Source organism: Rhipicephalus microplus, chromosome 2, assembly GCF_043290135.1.
Source record: "Rhipicephalus microplus isolate Deutch F79 chromosome 2, USDA_Rmic, whole genome shotgun sequence".
In the NCBI taxonomy this organism is placed as follows: Eukaryota; Metazoa; Arthropoda; class Arachnida; order Ixodida; family Ixodidae; genus Rhipicephalus; species Rhipicephalus microplus.
In genome coordinates this window covers 212,994,336-213,022,178 of record NC_134701.1, presented here as the reverse complement: position 1 = coordinate 213,022,178, position 27,843 = coordinate 212,994,336, and the positions used below count along the sequence as shown (strand labels likewise).

At 44.2% G+C, this 27,843-nt stretch overlaps 1 protein-coding gene across 2 annotated transcripts in view; it reads left to right on the top strand.

Moving 5' to 3' along the window:
- The window catches only part of dia (diaphanous related formin 1), a 39,208-nt gene that overhangs the window by 5,058 nt on the left and 6,307 nt on the right, over nucleotides 1–27,843 (top strand). For both annotated transcript variants that reach the window (XM_075875808.1, XM_037421566.2), the window contains 18 exons: nucleotides 1,340–1,441; nucleotides 7,453–7,586; nucleotides 8,716–8,781; nucleotides 9,759–9,834; nucleotides 10,604–10,737; nucleotides 11,137–11,245; nucleotides 13,047–13,157; nucleotides 13,243–13,367; nucleotides 14,209–14,325; nucleotides 14,856–14,974; nucleotides 15,693–15,841; nucleotides 18,133–18,558; nucleotides 20,087–20,273; nucleotides 23,971–24,167; nucleotides 25,057–25,143; nucleotides 25,245–25,397; nucleotides 25,840–25,969; nucleotides 26,793–26,914. In XM_075875808.1, the coding sequence (XP_075731923.1) occupies nucleotides 1,340–1,441; nucleotides 7,453–7,586; nucleotides 8,716–8,781; nucleotides 9,759–9,834; nucleotides 10,604–10,737; nucleotides 11,137–11,245; nucleotides 13,047–13,157; nucleotides 13,243–13,367; nucleotides 14,209–14,325; nucleotides 14,856–14,974; nucleotides 15,693–15,841; nucleotides 18,133–18,558; nucleotides 20,087–20,273; nucleotides 23,971–24,167; nucleotides 25,057–25,143; nucleotides 25,245–25,397; nucleotides 25,840–25,969; nucleotides 26,793–26,914 (2,544 nt within the window). The remainder of the gene's footprint in view (nucleotides 1–1,339; nucleotides 1,442–7,452; nucleotides 7,587–8,715; nucleotides 8,782–9,758; nucleotides 9,835–10,603; nucleotides 10,738–11,136; nucleotides 11,246–13,046; nucleotides 13,158–13,242; nucleotides 13,368–14,208; nucleotides 14,326–14,855; nucleotides 14,975–15,692; nucleotides 15,842–18,132; nucleotides 18,559–20,086; nucleotides 20,274–23,970; nucleotides 24,168–25,056; nucleotides 25,144–25,244; nucleotides 25,398–25,839; nucleotides 25,970–26,792; nucleotides 26,915–27,843) is intronic.

Genomic DNA, 27,843 nt, shown 5'->3' with positions numbered 1-27,843 from the left:
CTAAAAGGTGCATCCAAGCTTACCGCTCAGCTGGCCATTTATGTTCTTGAGCTATTATGTTCTCCTTCGTCATTGGCATGAGATTTTTGCAAAAGTCCACCACCAACTACGCAAAACGAAAATGCAGCGTTATGGGTATTCATTAATTAGAATGAGTACGTTAGTGCTTTCTGAAGTTGGAAGCATGGACAACATCAATGTAAAGTTCATCATGTCACTGTTCATACGAAAACTACATTCAGTAAGTTTTGAGGGGGTTTCCACTGAGTCCAAGCGAGCAGAGGCATGTCGTGTACTTTTTTACTTGCTCAAACCATTGCTCATAATGTCTTATCCCTACATTGAACGCGGGTTATTTACGTGTGAATACCTCTCTGGTATTGTAGTACAAATCAGTATTACAGCACAAAACCTGCAGTCAGCCGGCAACAGGGCAAGCAGCTGTTTTTTAATCCTTTCTGTACTCTTGACAAAAATACCGTAGTTGCCCCGAGGAAAAGCATTCGCTTTTCAAACACGTGACGATTAAATCAGCCAATTGTACTCTGGTCTGTTTCTGACACTGCATGAATTGTGTGTAGCAATCTTTGTCTCAATTTTTCCGTCTTTGAATTCTTGTGCTGGAAACGAAACTTGCCTATACATTATTTCTGAGAAACTTGTTACAATATTTTTCACCTTTCTTGCGATATGGAGAAAGTTAGTTTAGCACACGGCTTGGTAGCATGCCGATTCCACAGCACACACATCAGATTACGACTGCATACCACCCACTTTGAGCCGGCACCATCATACTGCTTGAACAGGTCGTGCCGTTTTGCTGTGCTATTGAAGCTTCCACAATGATTTCTGAATGTAGAAAACTCTGCTGCTCTGTTGTTTAGACTTGTGAACGTGTTAGTCAGATTTTATTGCGTTGTATACTTCGTTCTTGGCAATGTTTTCATGGACTACACAGGAGGCTGTAGAAAGTGAGTGTGACAGTTATTAGCAGTCTTAGCGGTCACGTGCGGTGTCTAGTAGGTACTGCACGAGCCCACGATGTGCTGCCACACACTAGAATCTTCTCGAACCAGAACTATTGGCCGATGCAGTCATAGAAAATTGAAATGGGCTCAAGGACATAGAGTGTAGGGCAGCAGATTTTTGGGTGGCACAAGCCCCACTGTGCAATTCGTGGCAGGCTCGTGGTGATGAGAAGAGAAATTGTATGCCAACTTGCACAATCAATTCGAAACCTACATCTTTACTGCCTGTGTCTCTTAGGGTGATATGCCTCATTGTGCAGTTGTTTGCAGTGACTGTCTTCTATATGTCCATCTCTTTATTTTGGTTTCAGGATGACATGAACCTGACCGATGAGAAGCGGGAGCCACTGCTGAATCGAACCCTTATGGAGAAGCGGGAGATGTTGTCGATGCATTTAAAGGGCACGGCGGCTGTGAGTATGCAAAAATGTTCTGTTCCGGAAATGTCGGTTCATTCCAAGTGGCATTGTGCGACATCAGAATGGCAGAGATGCTAGGGTATTGGGTGCAAAGAGACCCTGATGCAGATAGTTGCTGCCTTAGATTGCAGCACGATGTCAACAAGATAGGCCAAATATTTTTTAAGCTGTGTGTTTTGTGAGAGTTTGGAACAATGCTGTCTTTTTGATAATGTTTTTTGTGCATTTCAGGATCAATGTAGAATGAACTAAATCACAATAAAGATGAAAAGTTAATTTAACTTTAGCAAGCAATTTTTGTAAGTTGCTTGTCTTCCCTATACCAATGTGGCTTATGTAATAATAATAATAATAATAATGTAAAGCCGCCGAACAATGAAATGGGTCGAACTCTCAAGTGCTTTCTAGTGGGTCTACCCAAAAAGGACGCCGCTCGCGCTGAGAGTCCGTGCTTGGCCGTTACTGTCGCCATTGTGTATGCTCGCTGTGTGCCGGCTAATAAAAGCCCTAGCAAATTGGTGGAGAGTGCTACAATTCCTTTCGATGCCCTTGGAACTACGATCACGTGCCCTGCCATCTACCATGTCCCACGACGCCTCTAAGCAAACCCCTCCTCCCATGCCACCCCCTTGTCCCGGTGTCCCCAGGATCCGTGATCCACCCATCTTCACAGGCGCCGATACCACTGACGTGGAGGACTGGCTCGCCATTTACGAGCGCGTGAGCGTTCCCAACAAATGGGACGAGAATGGCAAGTTGACAAACGTGGCGTTCTACTTTGCGGGTGTTGCAAGTTTGTAGTACAGCAACCACGCGTCCGATTTCGCAACCTGGTCCGATTTTAAGACCGCTATCACCAACGTTTTTGGCCGCCCTGAAGTTCGTAAGCTGCAAGCCGAGCAGCGCTTGCGCAAACGCGCTCAGCAGGCCGGTGAATCATTCACCAGTTACATCGAAGATGTCCTGGACTTGTGCAAGAAATACAACAACAGCATGTCCGAATCTGACGAGATCCAGGACATCATGAAAGGCATTTACGATGATGCCTTCACGATGCTGCTTGCCAAAAACCCAGGCGCAGTGGCTGAGGTCATCACGCTGTGCCAGAGCTACGAGGAGCTCCGCTGGCAGCGTTCGATGACCCGTCGCTCGACACCACGAGATGCAGGGCTTGCTGGCGAGATGTGATCAGGTGGCGCTGCTGGCAGACCTCAAGTTCTTCATTCATGAGGAAATCGTGCACCAGTTCTCTCTCCTGCCCTTTGCCCACCCACCGGCTGTTCAACTATCGGCCCCTACCATTCTTCCATCCATCCGCCGAGCGATTGAGCATGAAATAACGGAGGTCATGCCTGCGTACCACTCACAATAACTGTTGGCCCCTGCACCCCCAAGTTACGCCCAAGTCGTCACCAGGCCGCCTCCAGTCGTTGAAGCGCCCGCCCCACTGACTTACGCTGAAGCTGCCGCACGACCTTCGTCCTTTGCAGCGGGTATGCCGGCTGTGTATGTTGACGCGACCCCTCAGACTTAGCTCCAACCCACCATGCAGCCACCGTTCCGTTCATCGGCCCTTGCGACATGGGTGAGACCTACCCCGGTGAACAGATGGCGCACACCCGACAACCGGCCCATCTGCTTTGCCTGCGGTTATGCCGGTCACATAGCCCGTTATTGCCATCGCGTACAGCCGGCTCCAATTTCTTCGCCTGTTGCTGGCCACCTCAGCCGTTCCTATCATGAAGAACCGCCGTCTATGCCACTGCTGTCTCACCCAGGTCCATCTCCTCGAAGACCACAGTCTCCACGACGTCGTTCCCCGTCCCCCATGCGGCCAAGTTCAGCTGCTCACGAGCGGGAAAACTAGTCGTCACAGTCCCCGAGGCAAGGGCTGCGACGCTATCGCATTGTGAAAGCCCTCAGAGCCGCCCATCTAATGTCATTGATGTGCTTGTGGACGGTGTTCATGCATGTGCTCTTATTGACACTGGAGCTGCCGTATCAGTTATAGACGAAAACCTTTACCGCTTGCTTCGAAAAGTGACTACGCCGATTTCTGGGTTGTCCCTTCGTACCGCTAGTTCACATCGTATTCATCCTATAGCAGGGTGCACAGCTCGCGTTGTCGTTCAGGACGTTCTGTATGTCGCTCAATTCATCATCATTCCTGCATGTTCTCATGACATCATCCTGGGATGGGATTTTCGCTCCCGCAATGATGCCGTCATCCATTGTGCCGCCGTTGAAATTGAACTCTCACCCTTCTCGCATTTGACGCCAGAAGACAGTCGCTCGACACTGAGCAAGATTCTCGGGAAAGACGATACCTTAGTGCCTCCAAGCTCGACGATGGGTGTATCGGTCTACTGCACCGGTCTCTCCGACACAATTGCACTCGTTTCGCCATCCGACCGTGCTTCCAGAAGGAAAGGGTTGCTAGTACTTTTCGCGACCGTGCAAATCATCCAGGGCAACGCCGATATTTTTGTGACCAACCCATCCCCGTACACTGTTACCTTCGAGGGGAATGTCTCGGCAGAGTGGAACCAGCCGAAGACGCACAAGTCCTGGATGTGCCCGATGACTCGCGTTGTCCCGATTCGCGTACCATCAGTGCTGTTTCCACTTCTGATTCATCATCTCCTGATGTATTTGGCCCCTACATTGATGACAAACTTACGTCGGTACAGCGTTCCCAGCTTCTGGACCTGTTGCAAGAATACCGTTCTTCTTTCAATGTCGGGCGAAGTTCTCTTGTTCGCGCATCCACTGTTATGCATCGTATCGACACTGGTGCCCATCCACTATTACGGCAACGTCCATACCGCGTGTCGCCTGCTGAACGTCAGGAAATTAACGAGCAGGTTGATGATATGCTTCGACGCGACGTCATTCGGCCGTTGGACAGTACATGGGCGTCTCCTGTTGTTCTTGTTGCGAAGAAAGATGGTTCTGTGCGGTTCTGTGTGGACTACAGACGGCTCAATAAGATCACTCGCAAAGATGGCGACCCCCTGCCGCGCATTGATGACGCAATTGACAGCCTCCACGGAGCCGAATTTTTTTCTTCTCTCGATCTGCGCTCGGGGTATCGGCAAGTACCATGGCTGATGACGCTCGACTGAAGGCTGCCTTCATCACACCCGACGGCTTGTACGAATTCAACGTCATGCCGTTTGGTCAGTGTGATGCACCTGCGACCTTTGAGCGCATGATGGACACCGTTCTGCGCAACTTGAAATGGCACACGTGCTTGTGTTACCTCGATGACGTTGTTGTCTTCGCTCCAGATTTCTCCACGCATCTCCAACGTCTGAAAGAAGTTTTCGCACGTGTGAGCAATGCCGGCTTGCAACTAAATCTGAAGAAGTGCCGCTTTGAAGCACGGCAACTCACCATCCTAGGGTACGTCGTGTCCAAGGATGGCATTCTTCCTGATCCAGCCAAGCTTCGGGCCGTGGCCGAATTCCCCAAATCTGCGTCCGTCAAAGAACTGCGTAGTTTCGTGGGCCTGTGCTCATACTTCCGACGCTATATACGAAACTTCGCCACGATCATATCACCGCTGACGAAGCTCCTTGGAAGCAACGGGCCCCTCAATTCCCGGTCGATCGGGTGAAACAACGCCTTCGCGAAGCTCCGCCATTTGTTGACGTCCCCTCCCATTCTACGCCATTACAACCCTACGGCCCCAACGGAGGTGCACACGGATGCCAGCGGTGTAGGCCTCGGCGCAGTCCTGGCGTAGCTCAAATCCGGATTCCCTGAATATGTCGTGGCATATGCAAGCCATACGCTCACTAGTGCCGAGACAAACTACACCGTCATGGAGAAAGAGTGCCTGGCAATCGTCTGGGACTTCACAAAGTTTCGACCTTATTTGTATGGTCGTCCATTCGATGTCGTCACCGACCATCATGCACTATGCTGGCTGTCATCATTGAAGGATCCCTCAGGTCGTCTCGCCCGTTGGGCTCTTCGCTTATAAGACTACGACATCCGCATGCTGTACCGCAACGGACGCCAGCATGCTGACGCCGACGCCCTCTCGCGCTCCCCTCTGCCTGAAGATGACGTGCTCTGCTCAGTATCCTCGGTTGCTGTTTCTGCCATTGATGTTGACATCAGCGCTACCGAACAGCGAAAAGATAATTGGATCATCCCGCTTATTGACTTGCTCTCTGATCCGTCCGCAACGCCATCCACGCGTGCCTTGCGTTGTCGAGCTCATCATTTCGCCATTCGTGACGGCCTCCTACACCGACGCAATTACGACGCCGATGTCCGGCAGTGGTTACTCGTGATACCCCGCAGTCTGCGGTCAGAGATATGTGAATCCTTCCATTCTGATCCGCAATGCGCGCACTCTGGGGTATTCAAAACCTACCATCGCATTCGACAACGCTACTTCTGGCGCAGGATGTACCGCTACGTGCAGCAGTTCGCTCCTGCCTCGCTTACCAACGCCGCAAACCGTCAGCACACATGTCGCCAGCCGGTCTGCAACCGTTACCTTGCCCTGACCGTCCGTTTGGGCGCATAGGTATCGATTTGTATTTACCACTTCCTCTGACGTCGGCTGGTAACCGCTGAGCTATCGTCGCCGTAGATCATTTAACGCGATACGCCGAAACCGCCGCTCTTCCTGCGGCTATTGCGTGTGATGTTGCCTCCTTCCTACTGCATCGATTCATACTGCGCCACGGTCTGCCCCAGGAGCTTCTTAGCGATCGAGGCCGTGTCTTCTTGTCAAAAGTCGTCGAAGCCATTCTCACTGAGTGTCATTCTGTCCACCGCAATACTGCTGCTTACTACCCGCAGACTAGTGGTCTCACCGAACGCTTTAACCGCACCCTCGGCGACATGCTTTTGATACACGTTGCTGCCAACCACACGGATTGGGATACTATACTGCCCTTCGTCACCTACGCCTACAAAACCGCGCCTCAGAGCACGACCGGTTTTTCACCTTTCTTCTTCCTGTACGGGAGGCACCCGTCACACACCATCGACACAATACTCCCGTACGCGCCCTATCCATCTGAGTGTGCACCTATTTCTGAGACAGCCAGGCTTGCTGAAGAATGTCGCGAGCTTGCCAAGACTTTTACGACGCATGAGCAAGAGTGGCAGAAGAGTATTCGTGATGGCTCCGCCACTTCTGAGCCAACGTTCTTTCCTGGTTCTCTTGTATGGCTCTCATGCCCGACCTCTGTAGCTGGTCTTTCTTCCAAACTACTCCCGAAATACGGAGGTCCCCACCGTGTGATCGAGCGCACATCTCCGGTCAACTATCTGATCGAACCAATTGAATCTTCAGACATGCGCCGTCGCGGGTGCGACATAGTTAACGTGGAGCACCTGAAGGCCTACTATGACCCGCTCATAGTGACAAGCTGTTTGGTCGACAGGCGGCTCCCTCTTCGACCCGGGGGTAACTGTAGAGAAGCCGCCGAACAATGAAATGGGTCGAACTCTCAAGTGCTTTCTAGTGGGTCTACCCAAAAAGGACGCCACTCGCGCTGAGAGTCCGTGCTTGGCCGTTACTGTCGCCATTGTGTATGCTCGCTGTGTGCCGGCTAATAAGCGCCCTAATAATAATAATAATAATAATAATAATAATAATAAACTTCATTGCTGTATGTTGATGGAGGGAGCAGAAACAAAAAGTGATGACTTGTTTAACTAGGTTTTCCATCCCCTCTACAATAAAAGAGTGGCCCTTAGCAAACGATCGAAAAACGGCCTCGCAAAGAAACTTTCTATTTGGTCACATCTTTGACAAAACTAGCGTAGCGCAAATAAATAAAAAAAATCTGTGACAGTACGTACTGTAAATTTACATCATGAGTTGTTGCCTACATTAAATAAAAGAGGGGACCAAACTTGGTTACTTATGCTGCCTAGCCGTTTTATCTCATTTATTTATGTATGTATACCAATTTGTAATGGTCCAATTGCAACCTGACTAGCTTTACAGTCTTAATATTGTTTCCTTTTCTCAGGGTGGCAAAAGGAGTAGCAGATATGAGTCTGCAATGGATTACGTTAACTTCCTCAGCAGCGAAGGCACATCTGCTGACAAGCTCTTCCGAGGTATTGAATCGCTGCGCATAGCCCTCACAAACAACCCTGTCAGGTAATTGTTGCTGTTTTTGTGTATAAATTGGTCACCATGAAATAAGGGCATAGCTCGAAATATTTCTTTTCAGGGTCCCACTAGCTTTTATGTATGTGTTTCCGTGTGTTTGTGTGTTTTTTTAGACAGAACAGGTTTTTCATAAAAATTTTATGGCAGTCCAGGTTCTGTTCTTTTCTCAGAAACTTTATGTTGAAGTGGAAATACCTAAATTGAAATGACATGGGACTAATTAAAAAGTTCATTAATCAACTTTTGAATTATTCACGTGAGTGCTGTCATTTATATTAGGAAGTTGTATTGCGTGCCATTTTATCACATACCTATTTTTTTAAAGTTGCAAAAGTTTCGTGTAATTTGGGATATTCGTCATCGAATCTTAAGGGCAAGATCAGTGCTTATAGTGCTCGGCTTGCAGATAATCTGGCCTCTCTGTTACATTAGACTGGAACCATACACCTTACCAGCAAGTCACTAAATTTGAATCAGTTGGCGCATCAAAGCCGAATTTGGTCAGCAAAATTGGCATGATTCCAGAGTCCTCTAGCATGCATGCTAACCATATTGTTATTTCGGAACAAAAAAAAACTTAGTGGTTTAATTAACGATATCATGATGTCCTGCTAAATTATTGAAAGAGCACTTCATTAAACATGTGTCTCATTTGTTTCGTATTTCTTTCTCTTTCTAGTCTGCCTTACGTGAGTTCCTCTATTTAGCAGCTTCTCTTCACTACCTGACTGTCTCATTAGGTTTTATATCACCCCAAAAATATTACTGTTTTGCAACCACATTTACAAATACTGTTGTTGGGTATTGAAGATGGGAATAACAGGTTTAAAAAAATTATTTTCATTTCAGAAAGAACACGCTTAAAAAGCCATGACTGCTGATTGTTTGCCTTTGTTAGCTGCTTAGTTTAGGTAGTGCAGAAAACCAAACCTTACACTTGTTGTGAAAATGACGCTGTGGCCCATTTGGCTTTAAAGAGCCATTTTCCTTCTGATATATGTGTTTTTGTAACAGTGCACGAGGAAAGGGACATGTTTTTTTTAACTGACGTGGCAATGTCTTTAAAATGTAACGCTGTGTTTAAATGTAGCTTACGTTTGAATGTATCTTCCATCAGTTGGCTAAAGGACTTTCTACAGGAAGGCATGGACAAACTGCTGAAGATTCTTCAAAAGTGTAAACTGTGAGTGTCATTCATGTGTTATTTCAGAGTCAAAGGCACTGCCATGCACTTAAAGGCTAATCGAATTGGATTACGCACATTCAGGATCTGCATGGCTTTATAAAATATTGCTCTCAGAACTGTTGAAGCAGAAGTTGCAGATGTCTGCAGCAATCAGTGGAAGTTGTAAATTTTTGGCATCTATCAAGTGCGACAGAAAGAGGGTAACATCGTACAATTTCTTGACCAAATGTCTCGTGGAATTTACGCATAAGTGTGTATTGTCGGATACTTAATACTTTTATATGTGCTGCTGTACTTTTTGTGCCAAAAGAGTAGGTGTACGTTTTGACATTTATGTCAAAATGCAAAGGGACATGGAGCGTCCAGTCGTTACTGTACAAATGAACATTTACCTTCATGACTGACCAGCCAGAAAACTCGTGGACTTTCACGGAGATGTCTGCTCGATGGTAATTCGGCATTCGCAATAGTACCTACAAATTAATTTTTTTTTTTTTTTTCTGTTCAGACAACAGCGTTCACGTAAGAGGCAAGTTCAGATTTATCAGTAACAAACGTATGAAATATATTCCCAATTTGTGTTGGACTGAAAGTCTCGCAGCTGCTTTGTTTTCCTTTTCTGTTGTACAGGCCAGGCTTCTGATGTTAAGGGCAAGTTGAGCCTTTATGGCCGCAAAATTTTGCCGAGGTGAACATGGATCGTAGCTGTTCCATCCCGTTCCATCTTGTTAATCCTATCTCTCTTTACACAGATGGGCTTCCTTCCGTGACAGGCAAGTTTAGATGATTGGCAATGTCAATATTGATTTGTGAATGCAGTTATTTCCGCATGTATTGATTTCTCAGTAAAGTTGATTGCACCAAGATCTGAGGAGGCAGTGAAAATAAAACACGAATTTAAGTGTATAACAATTCCTAAGAGCAGCGTGCGATGCTTATATTATCTTCTCTTTTTTTTTTTTTATCATTGAAAGGTGCTCCAGAGACAATCGGTATGAACGAATAGAGCATGAAGTCATTCGGTGCGTTCGTGCTCTTATGAACAACACGGTGAGTGATTGAACGGTTGTTTTATATTTTTGTTTTTGTTTTATTGTAGAAGTGGGCTCTTTAGAAACAGTAGACTTGCATACAAGGACTATGGCTGTCGCAGTGGCTGTTACTAAAAGTTCAGGTTGATGCTTCATCTCGAAATTCCGCTTTCATTGTTTTTTAGAATCGAAAGCTCATAATAGTCTTTTAACCCTATGAGAGTTCACTATGATCTCATCACTCACCTCACAGTGTAGATGATGCTGTAAATCGCATCATTGTTAATCATGTCACATAACATATGCAGACGATTTCTGTGCTGTAATATTGTTAATGATTTTTATTTCATAACAAACTGATCCTCTATGTCTTTGTTAATTGAATGCTGATATAGGCTTAAAATATTTTTGCTACCGCTGCTGTCACTAATGTTTGTGTTGGGATTGTTTCACATACTGGCCTTTATTTTTAAACTGTTCGGGAACTATGTAGTCAAGAACACCGCGTCATCACCAGAACACACGGAACGTAGTCTTTGGCGCTGTACAGAATAGAAGGCATTTGCCCACTGATAACGGGAACACTTGCGCATTTGTGACAAGCACATGCCTAACCCCCACGTCACTCAGTTTACGTTCTCTTGTACTTATGTGGAATATGTCTTTGCTGTGCAAATTTGCAAACAAATTTTGGCCCATTGTCACCTTTCATGCTGTGAAAACTGACAGTGCTCTACAAATGTACCCGACCTGTTGAGCTGACCTGATCTCAATCTCGCTCTCCGCAGCCCGGTCTGAAATACGTCTACGAGCATGAAACTGCCCTCACCATTGTGTCGGCCAGCATGGATGTCACTAAGCCTCACATCATGGTGGACGTAGTGAAGCTCCTCGCTGCTGTTTCTATAGTTCCACCTAACGGGTATGTCATCAGTCGGCTGATGCTTGAGGATATGCGCTTAAAAATCTTAAACCCTGAGGCATCTTTATGACAAAAGCGTCAATGTATGAAGCTTCATACACATTTTGTGATGTTACTAAACGTATGAATAACTGTACAGCAAGCCGCAAACGGCTTAAAGGATCCCTATTTGGTAATTTAAAGAGAATTAAGCATTAAAAAAAGAAATTGTTGTTACATTTTTGATAGCGACATTTCGCTGTTGCTTTTTTCACCGTCGGTTCAAATGTGGCAGTATCCATGCCAGCACGTCACGTGTGCTAGCCATGTAAAGGTATTTGCAAACACAGTATGCATGGTTGCTTGAGCTTCTTGTTTATGCATTCATTTGTTTGTTCATGAGAGATTTCTTTCTTGCAGGCATGAGAAAGTACTGAAAGCAATCACCGAATGCGCTGAGATAGAAGAGCGCGAAAGGTTTGCCCCCATTGTGGCTGGCCTGGCATGCACGGACAACGATTCTCTTAGAGTATGGTTGAATAGCTCGTTTATCTGTGCCATCATTCATTTCTATTCATTTTTGTTCATCTCTTCATTTCTTATGAGTATTCAGATTCAGCCTCATTCATAACAGGCAGAGTGAGTGGCCCACCTTGAAGCCCGTGCTTTAGTCATGTCGTCAATCAAACCCACATATTGAGTAAATCACTAGTTGAGGTTTAGTTCGCATGTGTGGTCAGTTAGTTCGTCCTCATTTTGTTTGCACTTCACTCTTTATGTATTTCCTGACATTTATCTGCAATATTTAGGGCTCATTTTATGCTTTCTTTGTTGTTCACGACTGATAGGAAGATCACAGACGCAATACCAAGCTGTAGAAAGCAGCACGAGTTGGAGATAATACGATTGTAGCTGATAGCTAAGTTTATATTTAGAGGACCAAATAGATTCAGGCATGTTTCACAATGCCTAAAGCACTGGTCAGTCAGGGCAATAGAATGAGGACCAAGGGAAGCAAAGGGTAGCAAATTGAGGCAGAGGACGATATGTTATGAATCGAGACTGGTACATTCGCGCCCGTACATTGGGATTGATTGAGGAATGACAGTGACGTATAACTAGATATATTTCTCGACTCCCTTGTGATCTGGTGTAGTTGAAAGTGGGCTGCTGATTGTCAATTGCTTGTCATTTAAAAGAGATTTTGTTGAGTTATTCTGTTGGTCATATATCTAATTTGTATTACAGTAAAATGTGCAAGCTAATGCACTTGTTGTAAGAGTACTTGCTTCTTATGGTTAGAACTATTGTCTATACACTGCTTGCCAGCACAATGCCTCTTTTTTTTATATGTTCATAGTAACATTAGCCAATTCGGAACAGTTCTAATTAACCTGTCGTGGGATTCGATGGCTGCCGACAGGAAACTTGGCGGTCGCATTTCGATGGATGTGTAATGCTAAAGCCCTGTGTACTGTGTGATGTCTGTGCACATCGAAGAACCCCAGGTGGTTAAAATTTTCCAGAACCCCCTCTGATAGCCTTAGTTGCTTCGGGATGTTAAACTCCTTTAACATTAACCAAGCAACCTATCTTGGGTACACAGGAGAGTCTGCCATTATGTTACTCTATGCAAGGTTGTAAACATGTGTTAACTCTTAACATGCTGTGGCTTTATTTGGTTGGGACAGAATGCAAAAATGCATAGATATTGACTCTTTGGTTCACATAGAGAAACATGAGGTGTAGTGAATCTGGTAACATAGGTTCAAGTTCTTGATCAGTTGAGGATTGCTGCTTATCCACTGCATCATTTCCTCTTATTCAGTTTAAGGATAGTTGCACAGTAAGTTAAATTGAACCTCCCTGTAGATTTCAGTGTTGCTTGTTGAAACGAAATTGAAGAGCTCTGGGTTCGAGTGGTGGGTTTACTTGTAAACTTTTCAAGACTACAGGTTCTGGTCACTTTTGTGCTGGAAAGAATTGCCAAGATATGTTTTTTTTTTGCCGTAGGGACATTTATCAAGATTTAGAAAATAAGGTCTGAAGTCAAAGGGGCAACAGTAATTGCTTGACCACTTGCTGGGTGTTTCGTGTCCTATTAGTGCAGCTTGTACATATTTAACTAACATTAGAGATATCTGTTCCGATGCTGCTTAGCATTCCTTTTTACTTTACATCAGGGATTAAAATGACGCTGCCTCTGTTGAAATGATCAGGATTGGCCAGTAAAGGAATGGGAAAAAAAGGGGGAATTTCGTTGCTAGACTAGCCTGGGTGCCCTGTTATTCTTCTCGTGGTCTTATATGCATTTTCCACTTGTTTTTCAGGTAGCATGTATACAGCTTATTAATGCTCTAGTCTCAGGAACAGAAGACTTCGATTTTAGGTTGCATCTTCGAAACGAGTTTATGCGCACTGGTATGATGGACATTTACGAGGTGAGTTGGAAGGGATTACTGGTTTCCAATAATTTTGTGCCTTGTGCTGTGCTGCTGTAAAATTATGTTGTCTTTGTTTCTGCAGAATCTTATGAACGAAATCATCGAAAGCCCCGAGCTCTCCCTCCAGCTCAATATCTTCAAGGAGACAAAGGATTTTGATTTTGAGGAGCTTTCACAAAGATGTGAAAACATCACTCAAGAGTGGAAATATCCTTTTTCTTGTTGCTGCTTGTTCGGAGATTCTAGAATTCATTCATTAATAAATACAAACCCCAAAAAAGTCTTTTTTTTTTTGGGGTAATTTAGGTGATGCAGGCAATCTGACCTGATAATCATGTGGTGTAAGTACAGTGAACTTATAAAACTTTAATAAAATGCGACATTTGCAATCGATAAGTTCAGATGAGTTATTTTCCACTATAAAAGTTTCAAGAAGAAACTTTGGTTTATCATTGAAGCAATTTTACCGGCTTTGCAATGTTTGAAATGTGATGGAATGCTTGTAAAATAGCTGCTGTTTACATATATGTAACATTCTGTTGCATTTTATTTATGACATTATTTTGTTATAGTACCCATCAACTAACCCAACAGCCTGAAAACTGCTGAGCCTTGATACAGCAACACACTGCAATAAAATGAAACATGTAATTTAACGTGCTTAATAAATCTCCCAATTCCAGTTTTAACAATGGTCTTATCAATCTGGCTGTGGCTCGAGGCTTTTTCAACAAGCTAGCAAAAATGTTTAAAGGTTGTGGAATCCGAGAAATTGTTGCTTGTGCATGTCGTATTCTGTGGAAACAGTGTTCAACAGGAAAAGACTTCACCATTCGCTGCAACAGTACATGACCCACCTTAATTGGCGTGCGCAGGTACAGAAATTAGTTTTATGTACATTATGTCAGTCTAATAGCGTAATTATATACATGCACAAGCACATCAATCTAGTTCTGCAGTAGTTCTTTGTTGGCCTGTTGGCCATGCACTTCCGTGATTAAAATGAGAAGTCAACCGACTGAGTTATGTGACCTTGACTTGTGCTCACTGATGTCACTGAGTGCTTTCAGCTGTTGAAGAGCTCAGTGGCCGGCACGCCGTGTGAAATGTCCTTCCTGTCAATACTGCAGCACCTGCTGTGCATACGTGATGATGTCATTGTCAAGTGAGTTTTGCAGCTTATCAGCTTAGCATGTTTATTGCATCAGTAATGTTCATGTTTTGAGATACTTGGACAGCTGTACTACTTTTCTTTAGCAATGTGTCCCCGTGGGGATATATTTCATTGTTTAGTCAAAGTGTATGTAAAGTGGTGTATTTCCTCATTAAAAGTGTAAAAAAATGCAGCCTGTCTCCAAAAATGATGGTGTCATGGGTGTCAAGTAAGTGGTGACCAATTGTGGCTGTCTCGTTTAGTAGCAAGTTATCTCCCAATTATTTTAGTTTTTGTGTAGCTTTCTGTCCAAGCGAACCTAAATGTACCATAGCTAAGATCCCTGGCAACATATAACATGTAAAATGATTTTGCTAGGGTGTGATCAGTGCTGTCAGACACATTGGTGACTCTTTATATTTTTTTAAAGAGAGGGGGGGTGAGGATTCACTTGTTATTCATCTATGACAGAAGCTGTATCAAAATGAAGCTATCTTACAGTTATTTATACCTTCTATTCTTTTGTTTTCCTCCCAAAACAGACCTGCATACTTCAAGCTCATTGAAGGTTGTATATCTCAAATTGTTCTGCACAAGAATGGCTACGACCCAGACTTCAGGCGGTTTGCACGATTCCCAGTGGACATTGACACTCTAATGGGTGTGTGTTGCTTCTTTCTGCACCTGTGCACTTGGAAAAAAAATCATCATTAGCTTTGAGTCTAGTTGCAAAAACTGACGTGCACTTGATTCTGGGAACTATTTGCATTACTTTCCACGGTGGCCTAGCTGTTATGTTGCTCGAATGCTGACCTGTAGGATGTGGGATCGAATCTCAACCGTGGTGGCTTGGGGCCTGTGGGCTTAAATTTACGTACGCGCTAAAAAACCAAAAGTGGTCGAAATTTTCGAAGCCGTGAACTGCGGCATCGCTCATAACCATATTGTCATTATGGCATGCTAAATGCCAAAAATTTTAACAAATAAAAAAGCATTTGCGTTTATGTTTGGAGTACATTGTTGCCTCTGCTATGGTATAACTTTGTGTTATGCATGCTTCTTTGATAATGCGACAATGACATGATTTGGCATAAATGGATAAGTGTTTATGTTGTAATATTGAAAGCAATTTTACCAATTAATCTATTTTGTTGTTCGCTGAATACACTCTTTAGCAGTGATGCATGGCATGCAAAACTCATTCAGAGACAAAGAATTTAATCACTGCCTTAGACTGCCATGGCCTGTTAACTGAGTGGTCTCGACAAAAGGGCGATGTATAAGCACAAAACCACGAGCAATGTAGTATAACCATAAATAGGTATGGAAACTATCATTTTTAACTCGTTACTTTCACCTTTTCACAATCTGTATTTTAGAGCACATCATTCAGAGTTCAAGAAGTGAAGAACAAGAGAACGTGGAGCAGTTGCAGAAGAAGCTAGAAGAAGCGCTCACGCAAAAACAGGAGTATGAGGCCAGGTTGGCCAACTATGAAGCTCGTCTTCGAGATGGACAAGGCTTCCAGGTGCGTTGATGTGCAGCTATTCTTTTTTCTTAACGGTGCTTTCCTCCGTGTGTTCTTCCTGTAAGTAATAGACAAGAGGAACAGGAGGCTAAAGATTCTAGAGCTGACAATACTGCTGTAGCCTTGCATGATTTGAGCTCTTACTGGCCCAACCTCTACTTTGACTACATCTAGCTTTTCGCTTGTCACTCGTTTAGTTTATAAAATTGCCGAAACAATTAACAATTCAGTGTGCTGTAGAGGCTTCTATAATGAATGCTAATCAGGGAAACCAAAAAATGGGACAAAGGGCAGACAACCGGGAATGTTGCTGTACTATCAACTGACCTCTATTTTCATGCACTCTGTCATGTAGTTGTGTGTCCACTGAAACCAACCAGATTACAACATGTGCACCTTGTACTGCTCGTGTGGTCATCATCGTCTCCCCTTTGCTCTTTGCTTTTTTCAGTTCTTATATTCGAATTCATGCTAGCTATTAATCAACTACTTTAGTTGAATACTGATGCTCTTATAATTATTTAGGCAGTGAGAACCCAATAGTTACTATTTCCAAGTTACATTTTTTTTTATTTCATGCAATTAAAATCAAGCACATTAGCTGTGATTTTATCTGTATTGCATAGTATTTTGCACTTATTCACAACTGTCAAACTACACTAGGTGCATTTTCTTAGCTAGATTTAGCTACAGATGCTACACAGTGTGTAATGGTTTCTGCTGGTTCGCTGTTGTCGTGCTTATTGTCACACACTTACTTGTTCCTGCCGCAAGCAACATTTAAATGGAGATAACTTATAGGTGATTGGCATTGTAATTGTACTCCAGTGTCACCATATTTGTGTGTCAACCTGTATCTTTGCAACATATGACGAGTTAGTGTGACAGCAACATCCCGCCGGATAATTCAGGATGCCTTATCTTTAATTACTATACAGTCAAGTAATACTGGTGCCACATAGGGAATTTCGATTGTGATTAGAGCCAGTTCGGATTAGGCTCGATCTGGATTACATGCTCCTACACATGGTCACTTTTAATTGCGATCACGCCCCATCAGGAGCCTGACTATCATGGCCTTCTCACTGCAGTCTGGTTTCCCATTTTCAATTTGACCGGCGCCTGCATCAAACTTGATCTGGATTATTGTTGTAATCGTGTAGCATGCAATGATTGTTGATTGCGACCAAGAAATCCGATCCAGATCTACCCTATTAGCAATCAGAAGAGCTCATGTGACAGTTGCGATCTCGAAAGAGACAAGTCCGCTTGTTGAAACGTCGGATCCAACACCCACCCCCATTTACGAATTTCTCACCGCAAGCTTCCCTCTTCCCCTTCTTTCCTTTCTTATCGATATAACACAACTATTGGGCTTTAATGGGTTGTTTACTTTCAAAGGTATTATGAAGATGCTTAATTTGAGTCATAATTGTTTTACATATCTTGAGTATTATTAGGGGCGAAGCTCCTTATGGCGTCACTCGTTCGTACCTGTTGTCGTTTGTTTGTAACCACCGCTCGTTGAGTCTAATATCCGGCCATAGTTGGCGCTACTAGTACTATATAACGAATGCATATTCGCTGAAAAGTGCAAAATTGTCCCACACTAGACGTTTTGTAGCCCTCTAGTTGGTTCCAGTAGAAAGCGGCAGTTTTACTCTTTCAGCCTTCCGATTGCCTCACGTAAATTAAGACGCCACGGGCAGGCCGATCGGAATCGTCGACACACGCGACGGGGACGTATCCTGTTTTGCGACTTTCCGAGTCTCAGTGAAGCGAACGATGGGGCTAGAAATTACGGGGTCTCGTTTCACGTCGTCTACGTGTGCAGTGAGGGAACGATATTGAGGAGAGCGAACGTGAATTCGGTGGCTTGATCGACGTCTTGCTCCAAGGACTGGAGGTATTGGTGCGTGACGGTGAGCAGCCGGTGCTGCTCGAGTCGTCGAAATTCGTCTGCCACCATCTATCTTCGTTGTCGTTCGTGTGATAAAACTTGTGGTCTCCCTTGGCGTTCTTTAATACATAAGAGCTTCGCCCACTCTCCATCATTTACCCTGTGGATATGCTGTCATTTTTTTAGGACAGCCTACTTTTTCTCCTTGGCCCTTCATTTCAATACGTATGATGTTGGCCATTAAGACTGCTTACCCTGATGTCTCAGTGGACAGTCTTTTCATATAGGTTTCCTATTGTGTTGCACAATTGTATTGTCAGTTGCTTGTATCACAACTGCAGTGTCTGACTGCTAAATTTTCTCATTCTCCACTTTCTCTGTCCCGGCCCAGAGCCCCAATAGTGCCAAACTGAACGTGCCCCCTGGTCTGCTGTCCGGAGGTGGGGCACCCCCACCTCCGCCTCCTCCACCTCCACCATTGCCAGGAGGTGGGGGCATACCTCCTCCACCTCCGCTTCCTCCTGGTTCTGGCATCCCACCACCTCCCCCGTTGCCTGGCATGGGTGGGCCCCCACCGCCCCCTCCCTTACCAGGGATGGGGCCACCCCCACCTCCACCAATGCCTGGGATGGGGGGACCCCCACCCCCTCCCCCGCCACCGGGCCTGAGCGCCATGCTGGGCCAGATGCCCAATGGGGGACTTCCCATGTCGCCGATCCAGCCTGAATCCCTACCACACGGCATGAAGCCCAAGAAGAAGTACACCGTCGGTACCACTCTCAAAAGGGCCAACTGGAAAAAGGTCATGCCCCAGAAGGTAAGGGCACTGGTATTGCTTCATCCTTTTTTTCCTTTTCACTGTACCTTAACATTATTCTGCAGTGCAATGCATTCAGCAAACGCACTGTCATACAAAACGAAATGACAGTTTTCTCGGCCATCGCTACTCTGGTATGCGTGTCCCCATGCAAAGATGGATACAGTGGGCAGGAAATGGGCGAAATGAAGTACTTCTTGCGATTTAATCAAAATTTCGTTCCCAACCTTGGGGCTCTGTCTTAGCATTGTTTATCACAAGAAGCCACCAACCAACTAGGTGAGGTAAAAGCAGTCTCCCTCACTGAATCTGCATTAAAAGACTGTGAGCCCTAACAACTGAAATCAGAGTGATGTGAAAAAGCGTAACGTATTTAGTTGCGTAATCCTTGCAAAATCGATAAAAAGTTGGGGGTTGTGAGAATTACGTGGGGAAAATTTAAGTGAAAACATACAGAGCGAAAAAGAAAATGAAGTGGCCGCAAATCTGTATTCTCAGGCTATCAGCTACAAGCTTAGCGAAGTACTAATAAAGACTTACCTTAGCAATAACACCACAAGTTCAACACACGGCAACCTTTATTTAAGACACAAAGGCCGCATTCAAATAGTAGAGAAATACCGTACGCAAAGCTTGCGGGTGTTGTGGGCCTAGCGTTAGCGTTCACCACTCAACAATTTAACAACCCTGTATATTGCTACTTTTCAAATATATTTCTCACGACAGGCCAGTGTAACTTGCCACAGAAAAAAGAGTATGGCTGCTACCACACCCCAGTGCATATTGCTTGGAAGCTGCAATCATTGCAAGCCAGTACATGAAAAGCAGCAGCAGCGTTACAATATGACAAACAGGGGAGCATGTGGCAGAGTTCTTTACCTGTGTGTATGTGTACCGCATGGGTGTATCCTAGAACCACTAAAGGTGTCTACGTTTCTGGACAGCGGTTTACTAAGAGATGTTCTGCACACATAATTAACATTTACTGTAAAATTCATGACACATTTGCTGTCCCTATAAGTTCTCTTTGCAGCTCTGATCTTGCTGCAAGGTAGTTTGAAGGTTGCCGGTACTGTGCGAAAAGAAATGAGACGTCGTTTTTTGTTTTCCAATGATCCACGACGCCAGTGAGTGAAAACAAGCTGGTGGATCTGATAAATTTTCACCAATGTATCACTCTCCTTTTTGGTATACTTAAGGTATTTATTCTAGTTTCGTAATTATGATGTGAAGTTGCATTGTTTTGCTGCTTTTTACTTTCCAGTAACTCTGTCAAGTGTCCTCTGTTGTACGCAAACTGATATCTAATATGTTTTGAATAATACAACCCATGTTTGCTTATATATACTTCATTTTGTTGTAAGCTGTCTGTGGTGATGTCATGAAGAGCCTTCAGGCACTTCCAAGCTGTTTACGACAGCTTTTCACCTGAAGGACCCCCAACAAATTATAACAAAATGTGGGAAAATGAAGATTTGATTGATTTCATTGATATTCATCGATGAGCTGCTCTTGACCTCCCTTGCAGGTGTCGGAAAAGGCATTTTGGGTCAAGGTGCGGGAGGATGAACTCGAAAGCGAGGACATCTTTGAAGGATTGGTCTCCAAGTTTTCGTCAGAGCCACCCATGAAAAAGGACAAGACGGAAGAGAAAGTGAATGTGAAAAAGACAAAAGAACTCAAGGTTCTTGATGGAAAGGCGGCTCAAAATTTGAGTGAGATTTTTTTGCACATTTCTGTTTGCCCTCTTTGAAAGTGTTGTTGGCAATGTAGCACTGCTGACGTGTATTGTGCTATATAATTCTCCTGTGACTAGGACTAATGTCGTCCTGTAATGCCGCATAGTTTTGCAGAGTGGGGAGGTGTGAAGGCTGCTTTTCAAGCTCTTCACATTTGTACTTGCACTTATTAGGAATAACGAGCAGATTTGATATAAAGTTTGTTTTTGTTCTTTTCATACATCAGTCAACCTTCCTAATTTTGAAAGTCGAAAAATGTCACTCAGTGTTCATGGCTTGGTAAACTTAAGAGGGGCAATCTGATTTTGTAATCAATGTTTTTGCTATTCTGTTTCTACAAGCAATATTAGTTCTCCTGCCCTGCTTGTAGTGAGGTAGAGATGTTTATTTGGTAAAGTGCTGGGATTAAAACTTAGCCCTTCTAAGTTCGCAATTTGACAGCATTGGTTCATTTCGTTGAGTAGCCTGAACAATGTATAAATATGAAATTCGGTTGGCAATGGCTGTTACGATTCATGGATGGCGAGCATGGTAGCCGGCTTTGCTTGCTACTTGCTTCGTAACTTCACAGAGCTTGACAAATGAATTTTAGTACCTTAATAAAAGCCTTGAGATGCCATCCTGCCTCTACTGTGAAGGCATAGTTTTACTGAATTTCTTAAGCAAAGCTACTAGCAAATTTGTGCGGAACTCTTGCACAGTGCTCTTTTTGGGCAGCACCTTGGCACCACCTCTGGCAAACAAATTTTGCAGCGACATGCCTAGCAAAAGCAAAAAAAAAAACAGCTGCCGGCACCGACCTGTTTAGTTTTCTGCCGGCTCTTCTAATTCTTGCTCCAATTCTTCATGACCTTGCCGACACAATGCAGTGCCAACAAGCTGAAGTTTTGACATTGCAACACCGCGGAAATCACTCTTGGTTATGCAATGGTTTTGCAGTCATACTGCTTTGATGTAGAAGTTAGACGTTTCCTTCACCAATTCACTGAATAGAAGCCTTCTTTTGGCCTTCTTTTGGTAGTCTGAAATGATGTCTTTTAACGTGATAGCGTCAAAGAGCTCGTTCCGCCAAAATTAGAGTGTCGGGGTCGAAATCGTTGGCTGTGAACGTAAAATCATCATGTCCGAGGTCGAAAAATCAAGAAAGATGGGACCAAGTGAGGATCAATTTCAGGCCATCCTCGTGGCTGAATATTGTGGCTGAAGCCACAATATTTCGTGAAATTGCTTTTGAAAAAACACTACCATATGAATGAATGCCATGTAGTGGAAGTGCTGTGCCAATTGTGCCATTCTGCGCCAATCCGAGCTGCTGCACCAGGCTCCGCATAAACGTCAATTTCCTCAATAATTGTCGATTGGGGAAGTGTAGGCCGCCAAATCTGACCGAATGTTATTGTCAACCGAGCAACACTGAGCGTTGGCCAGGACAGGACGCAACGGCATCTATATTCAGTGTAGTTCGCATTGTATTTTGGTTTGCTAGTGGTCTGCTCATTGCAGTTATCGCCGTGGTATTCCCGCTATAGTGGTGGCTTCAACATTAGTGACTGTGAATTATCTAGTAATAACGTGGATAATTTGTACCAGCCGGGAATGCGGCATGATCATGCACTAAATAGCACTGCGCGCTTACAAGCACAAATGTATATCTCCTGAAACAGATACAGTAACACAGCAGATGTTGCCGAAAGTACCCACCAGAAAGTCTTTTCTTAGTTCTGCTGAAGTGAGAAATAGATGCTAAGCTTGCACTCTCGGAACGATCCTTTAATAGCGCGCAGTACTGACGCTAAGGAGCATTTCAAAGCTATCACAGGGTGCGGTCTGTCCGGAATACGCAGCGACTGAAATAGCGATAGAACAGACACTATCGGCTTTCTGCAATACATATGTGCTCTTCTCTACCGTGATACTAAGAGACAACTGACAGTTTCATTGAAACGCAGAGCGGTCACGTGGACTCTGATAATTTCCTGGGTAGTTGCGTACAGCGTGGCGCCTACTCTGCCCACGCTGCCGGGTGGCTCGCGCTTCTGTCTGCTCAGATTTGCCGAGTTTTGCTCGTCCCCATTTCGCTCCAGACTGAGCACAGATGAGCAGAGTTGTGTGCTTAATTAGCGTCAGAAAAATAAACTTCCGCCAAGCGAAGTGTGCCGCGATTATCTATACTTCGTTTCACACATTAGGTGCAACAGCAGTTGCAACGCTGCGGTGGCTAGCAAGACTCTTTGCAGTGGGTGTGTTGATGTAAAGAAATAGTTTGTTGTTTTCACCACGTGGAATATGTGTTTCTTTTCGGTTCAATCCAAGTGTTGATTGAGCATGTTTTGTATCACAGGCACCACACATTTGGGGGTGGTAAGTCTGGTAGCTCATTAGTACTGAATGTTTAGTGAGAACCATTGCCTCGCCACTGTGATCTAGCTGCTTAGGTATTCGGCTGCTGACCCGTAGGTCGCGGGATCGAATCCCGGCTGCGGCGGCTGCATTTTCGATGAAGGCAAAAATGCTGAGGCCCGTGTGCTCAGATTTGGGGGCACATTAAAGAATCCCAGGTGGTCGAAATTTCTGGAGCCCGCCACTACAGCATCTCTCATACGGTGGTTTTGGGATGTTAAACCCCACATATAATTCGTTAGTAAGAACCATTGGATTTATCCTTTTACCAGAAATAACTTTTACTGACGATGACGTTTGACTCTAGAAAGCTGCTCCCAAAATGATTCACGTTCCTTTAAAACACACTTTTTGGAGCCCCGAACTTGCTCCAAAACTTTCCGTTTACTGTGCCAAAGCTGCTCCAAAACAGCATTATTCCTGCTCCCTGAGCTGCTCCAAAACACTTAAGTTCGCTTCCACGCCTGTGGAAGGAGTCTTTTTAACGCATCATATATTGTATAGTAGAAGTGTGGAATTTAGCAGTGAGTGGGTGTTTTAAAGGCCCACTCAATACAAAGCTTTCAGACATATTTAATCATCATAAGCAGCAGAACCATCAAAAAGTGAACCACTGCATAGGTTCGCGTGTTGCCCTACGGACACATAGTGGGCCCTTCACTGACTAACAAAAAGAATAATTATGGCAAAGTGGGCACTTTACAACTGTGCTTGCTATTCGTAACTCCATAAATCGCTCAGTGTGCTGGCAACTATGATCGGAAAAAACAAAGATGGCTTCGTAGTAGGGTCAACACGGCACTTTAGCTTACCGCTGTGCTGAAGTTTCTCAATTGTGGCGTCAGATCGCGTTGCTTTGTCGAAGGCGAAAGGGTGCTGGCCATAAAGGAACATAAAGGAACTATGCCGCCACTTTTTAACGCGCGCAACGTGGTAACATGTCTTCTTCCAACATTGACCCTTTTAGTGCTGTTCACAGGCATGGCTGCTAGGTGGTGAGCGCTAATACTTTGAAATGGCCACTGTTACCAGCACAGCCATTCGTTTCCTTATGGCAGGGTTGAGACGTGCACCGAGAACTGAAGCAGGCCAGCAGTTCAGAAGGCGAAGTGCACGAGGCTTGACTATGCTTTCGCGATCTACTCTTGATGGCGGAGCTCAAGCGTTCTCCTGTGTTTTGTTTCTTGTGTGTCTCTTGTTTAATCTTCGAAGTGCTTACATAAACACAGCAGCCCCCTATAGTTTCACTTTTATTTTGCACTGTGTTTTTCAGTGATATTGCAAGGCTCACTAAAGATGTCGGCAGCCACGATACGTGACTACATTCTGGAGGTTAACGAGGAACACCTGACGGAAGCCATGTTGCAGCAGCTCATCAAGAACATGCCAGAGGCTGACCAGCTCAAGAAGCTCTGTGAGCTCAAAGACAACCTCAGCGATTTGGCTGAGGCTGAGCAGTTTGCCATCACGGTGAGGCAGTTCTTGCGAAGCATACACAAGAGAGAAAAATGTTTTCCTTATACTAAGAAGTTGCCTTTCTCAAATACCCCCCCCCCCCAAAAAAAAAATGCTGCTCTTGTCATAAGAAGAGTCAGAAGACATTTGGTGAGACAGAAAAGGCACACTGTCGCTGTGGCATTACCTTGACCCTGAGAAAAAAGCTGTGGTGTTGCAATGTTTTCTCCGAAAAAAAAAAGGTTAAAGACACCAGTTTGCCACAACGTTGTAGCTTTCACCAGTGTCTTCCGGGTGATATTTAGTCCTTTATCAGTTAAAATAGGTTTTACATCGTAAAGGAGTTGGAGATAACCCAACATATTTCAGTGTTATTATTGTTAAACAAGCAATAGCAAATATTCATAGACTGGAGCGCTCAGTTGCAATGTGCATTGTACATTAAATTGTGATTTAAAAACCTTGAAGAACTACTGGTGGTGTCTAATATCTTATTATGCAGCAAAAGAAAAAACAATAGTTACCATAGTTTCAGTTTAAAGCGTCACTTCAGTATTCTTGGTTCACGTCTTTCATTTAGCCTGATTTGTTCTATCCACTTTTGTTGCCTTTTTCTTTGCCACAGGCAAAGGTGTCTCGCATTATTGCTTCCTTCCATCAACAGTGATTTGCTTTTTGAAAATTACTTCTTTTATTGATCACTTCCTGTCTGTCTGCACTGGAAGTGATGTGATTGCTTTTTCATGATTTCATCTTGAATTTAGAACAGTGCAACAATGGACAGGAGTCGAAAAGGGCACTCGCAGTGCTCGGCAAAGTTTCTCCTTCAGTCGCTGGTACCACTGTTATAAAATCAGAAATAGCCAACAAGCCCAAAAAGTTTGACTGCATCAATGCTTTCCAGATTGGGAGCATCAAGAGGATTCACTCAAGGCTCGAGTCTATCAGCTTCAAGCTTCGATTCACAGAAATGGTGCAGGACCTAAAACCCGTAAGTTCACCATGCCTGCAGCACCAGTTTTTGAGCGGAAGTCTGCTATCTACGATGCATAAATGCGTCGTTGTGACCCTGTTTCTGTTTTGTTTGTCCAGAGCATTGTGGCAGCCACTGAAGCATGCGAGGAGATCAAGTCGAGCCAGAAATTCGCGAAAGTGTTGCAACTCGTCCTGCTGCTTGGCAATTATATGAACACTGGTTCCAGAAATGCGCAGGCCATTGGTTTCGACATCAGCTTTTTGCCCAAGGTATCGCAAGCATTGGCAATTGCCTTTTAACATTTTTCATCTGGAAGCATCTGGCCATGCTCTCAGTGTTCAGTGTGGTAGGGTTTTAAGCTGCAGGTACATTTAATGCAAAGGTCTATAATGGACTGTGGATCCGTTTGAAACTTTGCAGGAGAGAAATATTCATTAGTTAGCATAATCACGCATGTGCACATGCACATCTCCTTCTGGACTCTGTTCTTTTTGTGTTGCAATAACAGACATTGTACTCATTGGCAAGTTGAACAACGTATCATCTCCAGTCACTGTAATCGTGGCTTTGCAGTGTAGGAAGTTGTACGAATGGTTAAGTAGCACTTGCTGACAGAGGAGAGTGACATCATGCCTACTTCTTTAATACAACTAGCGTGCGTCTCACTTTCTGAAAAACTACTTCAGGCTTCAGGCGTGTTGCTTTGTTCAGCTTTCAGGAACGAAATCGCACGACCAGAAGACAACCCTGCTCCACTTTCTGGCCGAGACAATAGAGAAGAAGTTCCCCGACGTGTTGTCCTTTGGCGACGAGCTTAGCTATGCAGAGAAAGCAGCACGGGGTGAGTTGTAATCGGAAATAGTGTTGTTGAAAAAACTGTCAGTGTAGTTATGGCTTTTCCAAGTTTTAATGTTATAAAAAGATTCTTTGACCCATGTGAATGTTACTTCCATGGCTTGTGAACTTTTGCTTGCTTTCTAATTCTACAGTTTCTGCCTCAACGTAGCACTGCTTTTAACAGATTTGTTAGATTTCTTTCCGTTTGACCTGGCATCTTCGTATGCTCCTCATTCGTGGTAGTAAACGAGTGACTTATTACTTTAGCTCATTAGAGCATCAACTATTTTATTTCAGCAGCGATAGGTTACTTCAAGAGAGAAGTTCATTCAAGAGCTTGGTTTGAAAAGATGCTTTCTGAGGTTATTGTCGACTATAATATCCTTGTCTTGTCAACATGCTAAAGGTACTGCTTATGTCACTGACACGTTCCTAAACATCTCCATGATCAGAGATAAAACATGTTTGACATAAACATCAGTGAAGACCTATGCAGTTTCCGGCCCTGTAAGTGCCTCGGCAACCCATTTTTCTAGCTGCATTCATGTTGGGTGCTGCCAGTGTGCATTTGTGGGCATCTCCTTAAATTAGCATAATTATAACACAGAATCAGCTTCTTGAGCCTGCTAAATTGGTAATTGTAATGTGTAAACTTCTCGGGAGGCATCTTGGGGAAGTGTAACAAATTCATTGAAGCAAGGAGAACAAAAGTAAGCCAGGGACTGTCGGACATACCCCGATTTGACTGGCGTTATGTGATGTATGGTAACTCACGCTTGCTACTGCTCTTTTCTTCTAACCCCTTTCAATGTTCTTTACATTTGCAGTTTCTCCTGATCAGTTGGAGAAAAACCTTGCGCAGATGAAGAAGTGCATTGCTCAGTTGGGCACCGACCTTAAGACATTCAAGTCCCAGGGTCCCAATGATCGGTTCGCTGAAGTCATGAGTGTATCCTTTGCAAGTGTGTACCTGTGCATGATACTTCACTTGCACTTAGACATCCATTCTGACCATTTGTAGTTCGAGTTTTTTTTTTTTTCAGTAAAGTGTAAAGTCGAAGGAAATGATTCTACTGAACATATTGGCAAAGATTCAAAAATTTTTCATATGAACCACCAACAACTCAGTCTGCCAGGCATGATACTTGGTTTTTCCTGCTTTTTGCTCAGTTCACAATCATACTGTTCATATCGTGCGCGCACGCGTTTAAATAGCGGCCTCCTGCGGCGATCTCTGTAACGAGCGAGCGCGCTGTGTTCAAATCAGCCAATGGCTGATAGATGGGCTTGCTACTTGGGATTTTTGAGCATATTCTGTGATTTGTTAAGAGAAAAGAAAGCAATTTTTAGCTGACTTTGATCATTTATTGTGAATTACAGGCCGCGTGCTGTGCTATAATATTTGGCTCGCATGTTGTCGGGAGCCTTGACTATTGTTCGGCAACGTTTTCCGACCATGCTAAAAAAGTGTTGCAGGGCCCCTTTAAATTTCAAAGTGAAAAACTGTCAATGTCAGTTTTCCAACTTTCTTTCTTTCTAGAACCACCATTTCTCGCGATGTAATTTAAGTGCTTTTTATTTTTGCTTTATTTTACTGTTACTTGAGGACACATCATTGCTGTAGTGTTCAAAATCGCCGTGTAATTTTTATGCTAAAATTAGATAAGGATGCTTTCTCGAGGGTATAGACTTGAGAAAAATTGACCCTCACTGAGTAGTTCGCTGTATTGAAACTGGTTATAATCAATTGGGTCTTATGATTTTGACGCATTCAAGAAGTACCCCGGCTCCTATGTGGAACTTTCTCAAAATATGAGTACGGTCCTGATACAGGGAAAGTCGGCCTTTTCCGACTGCGCTCTGAAAATCGGCTTGTTC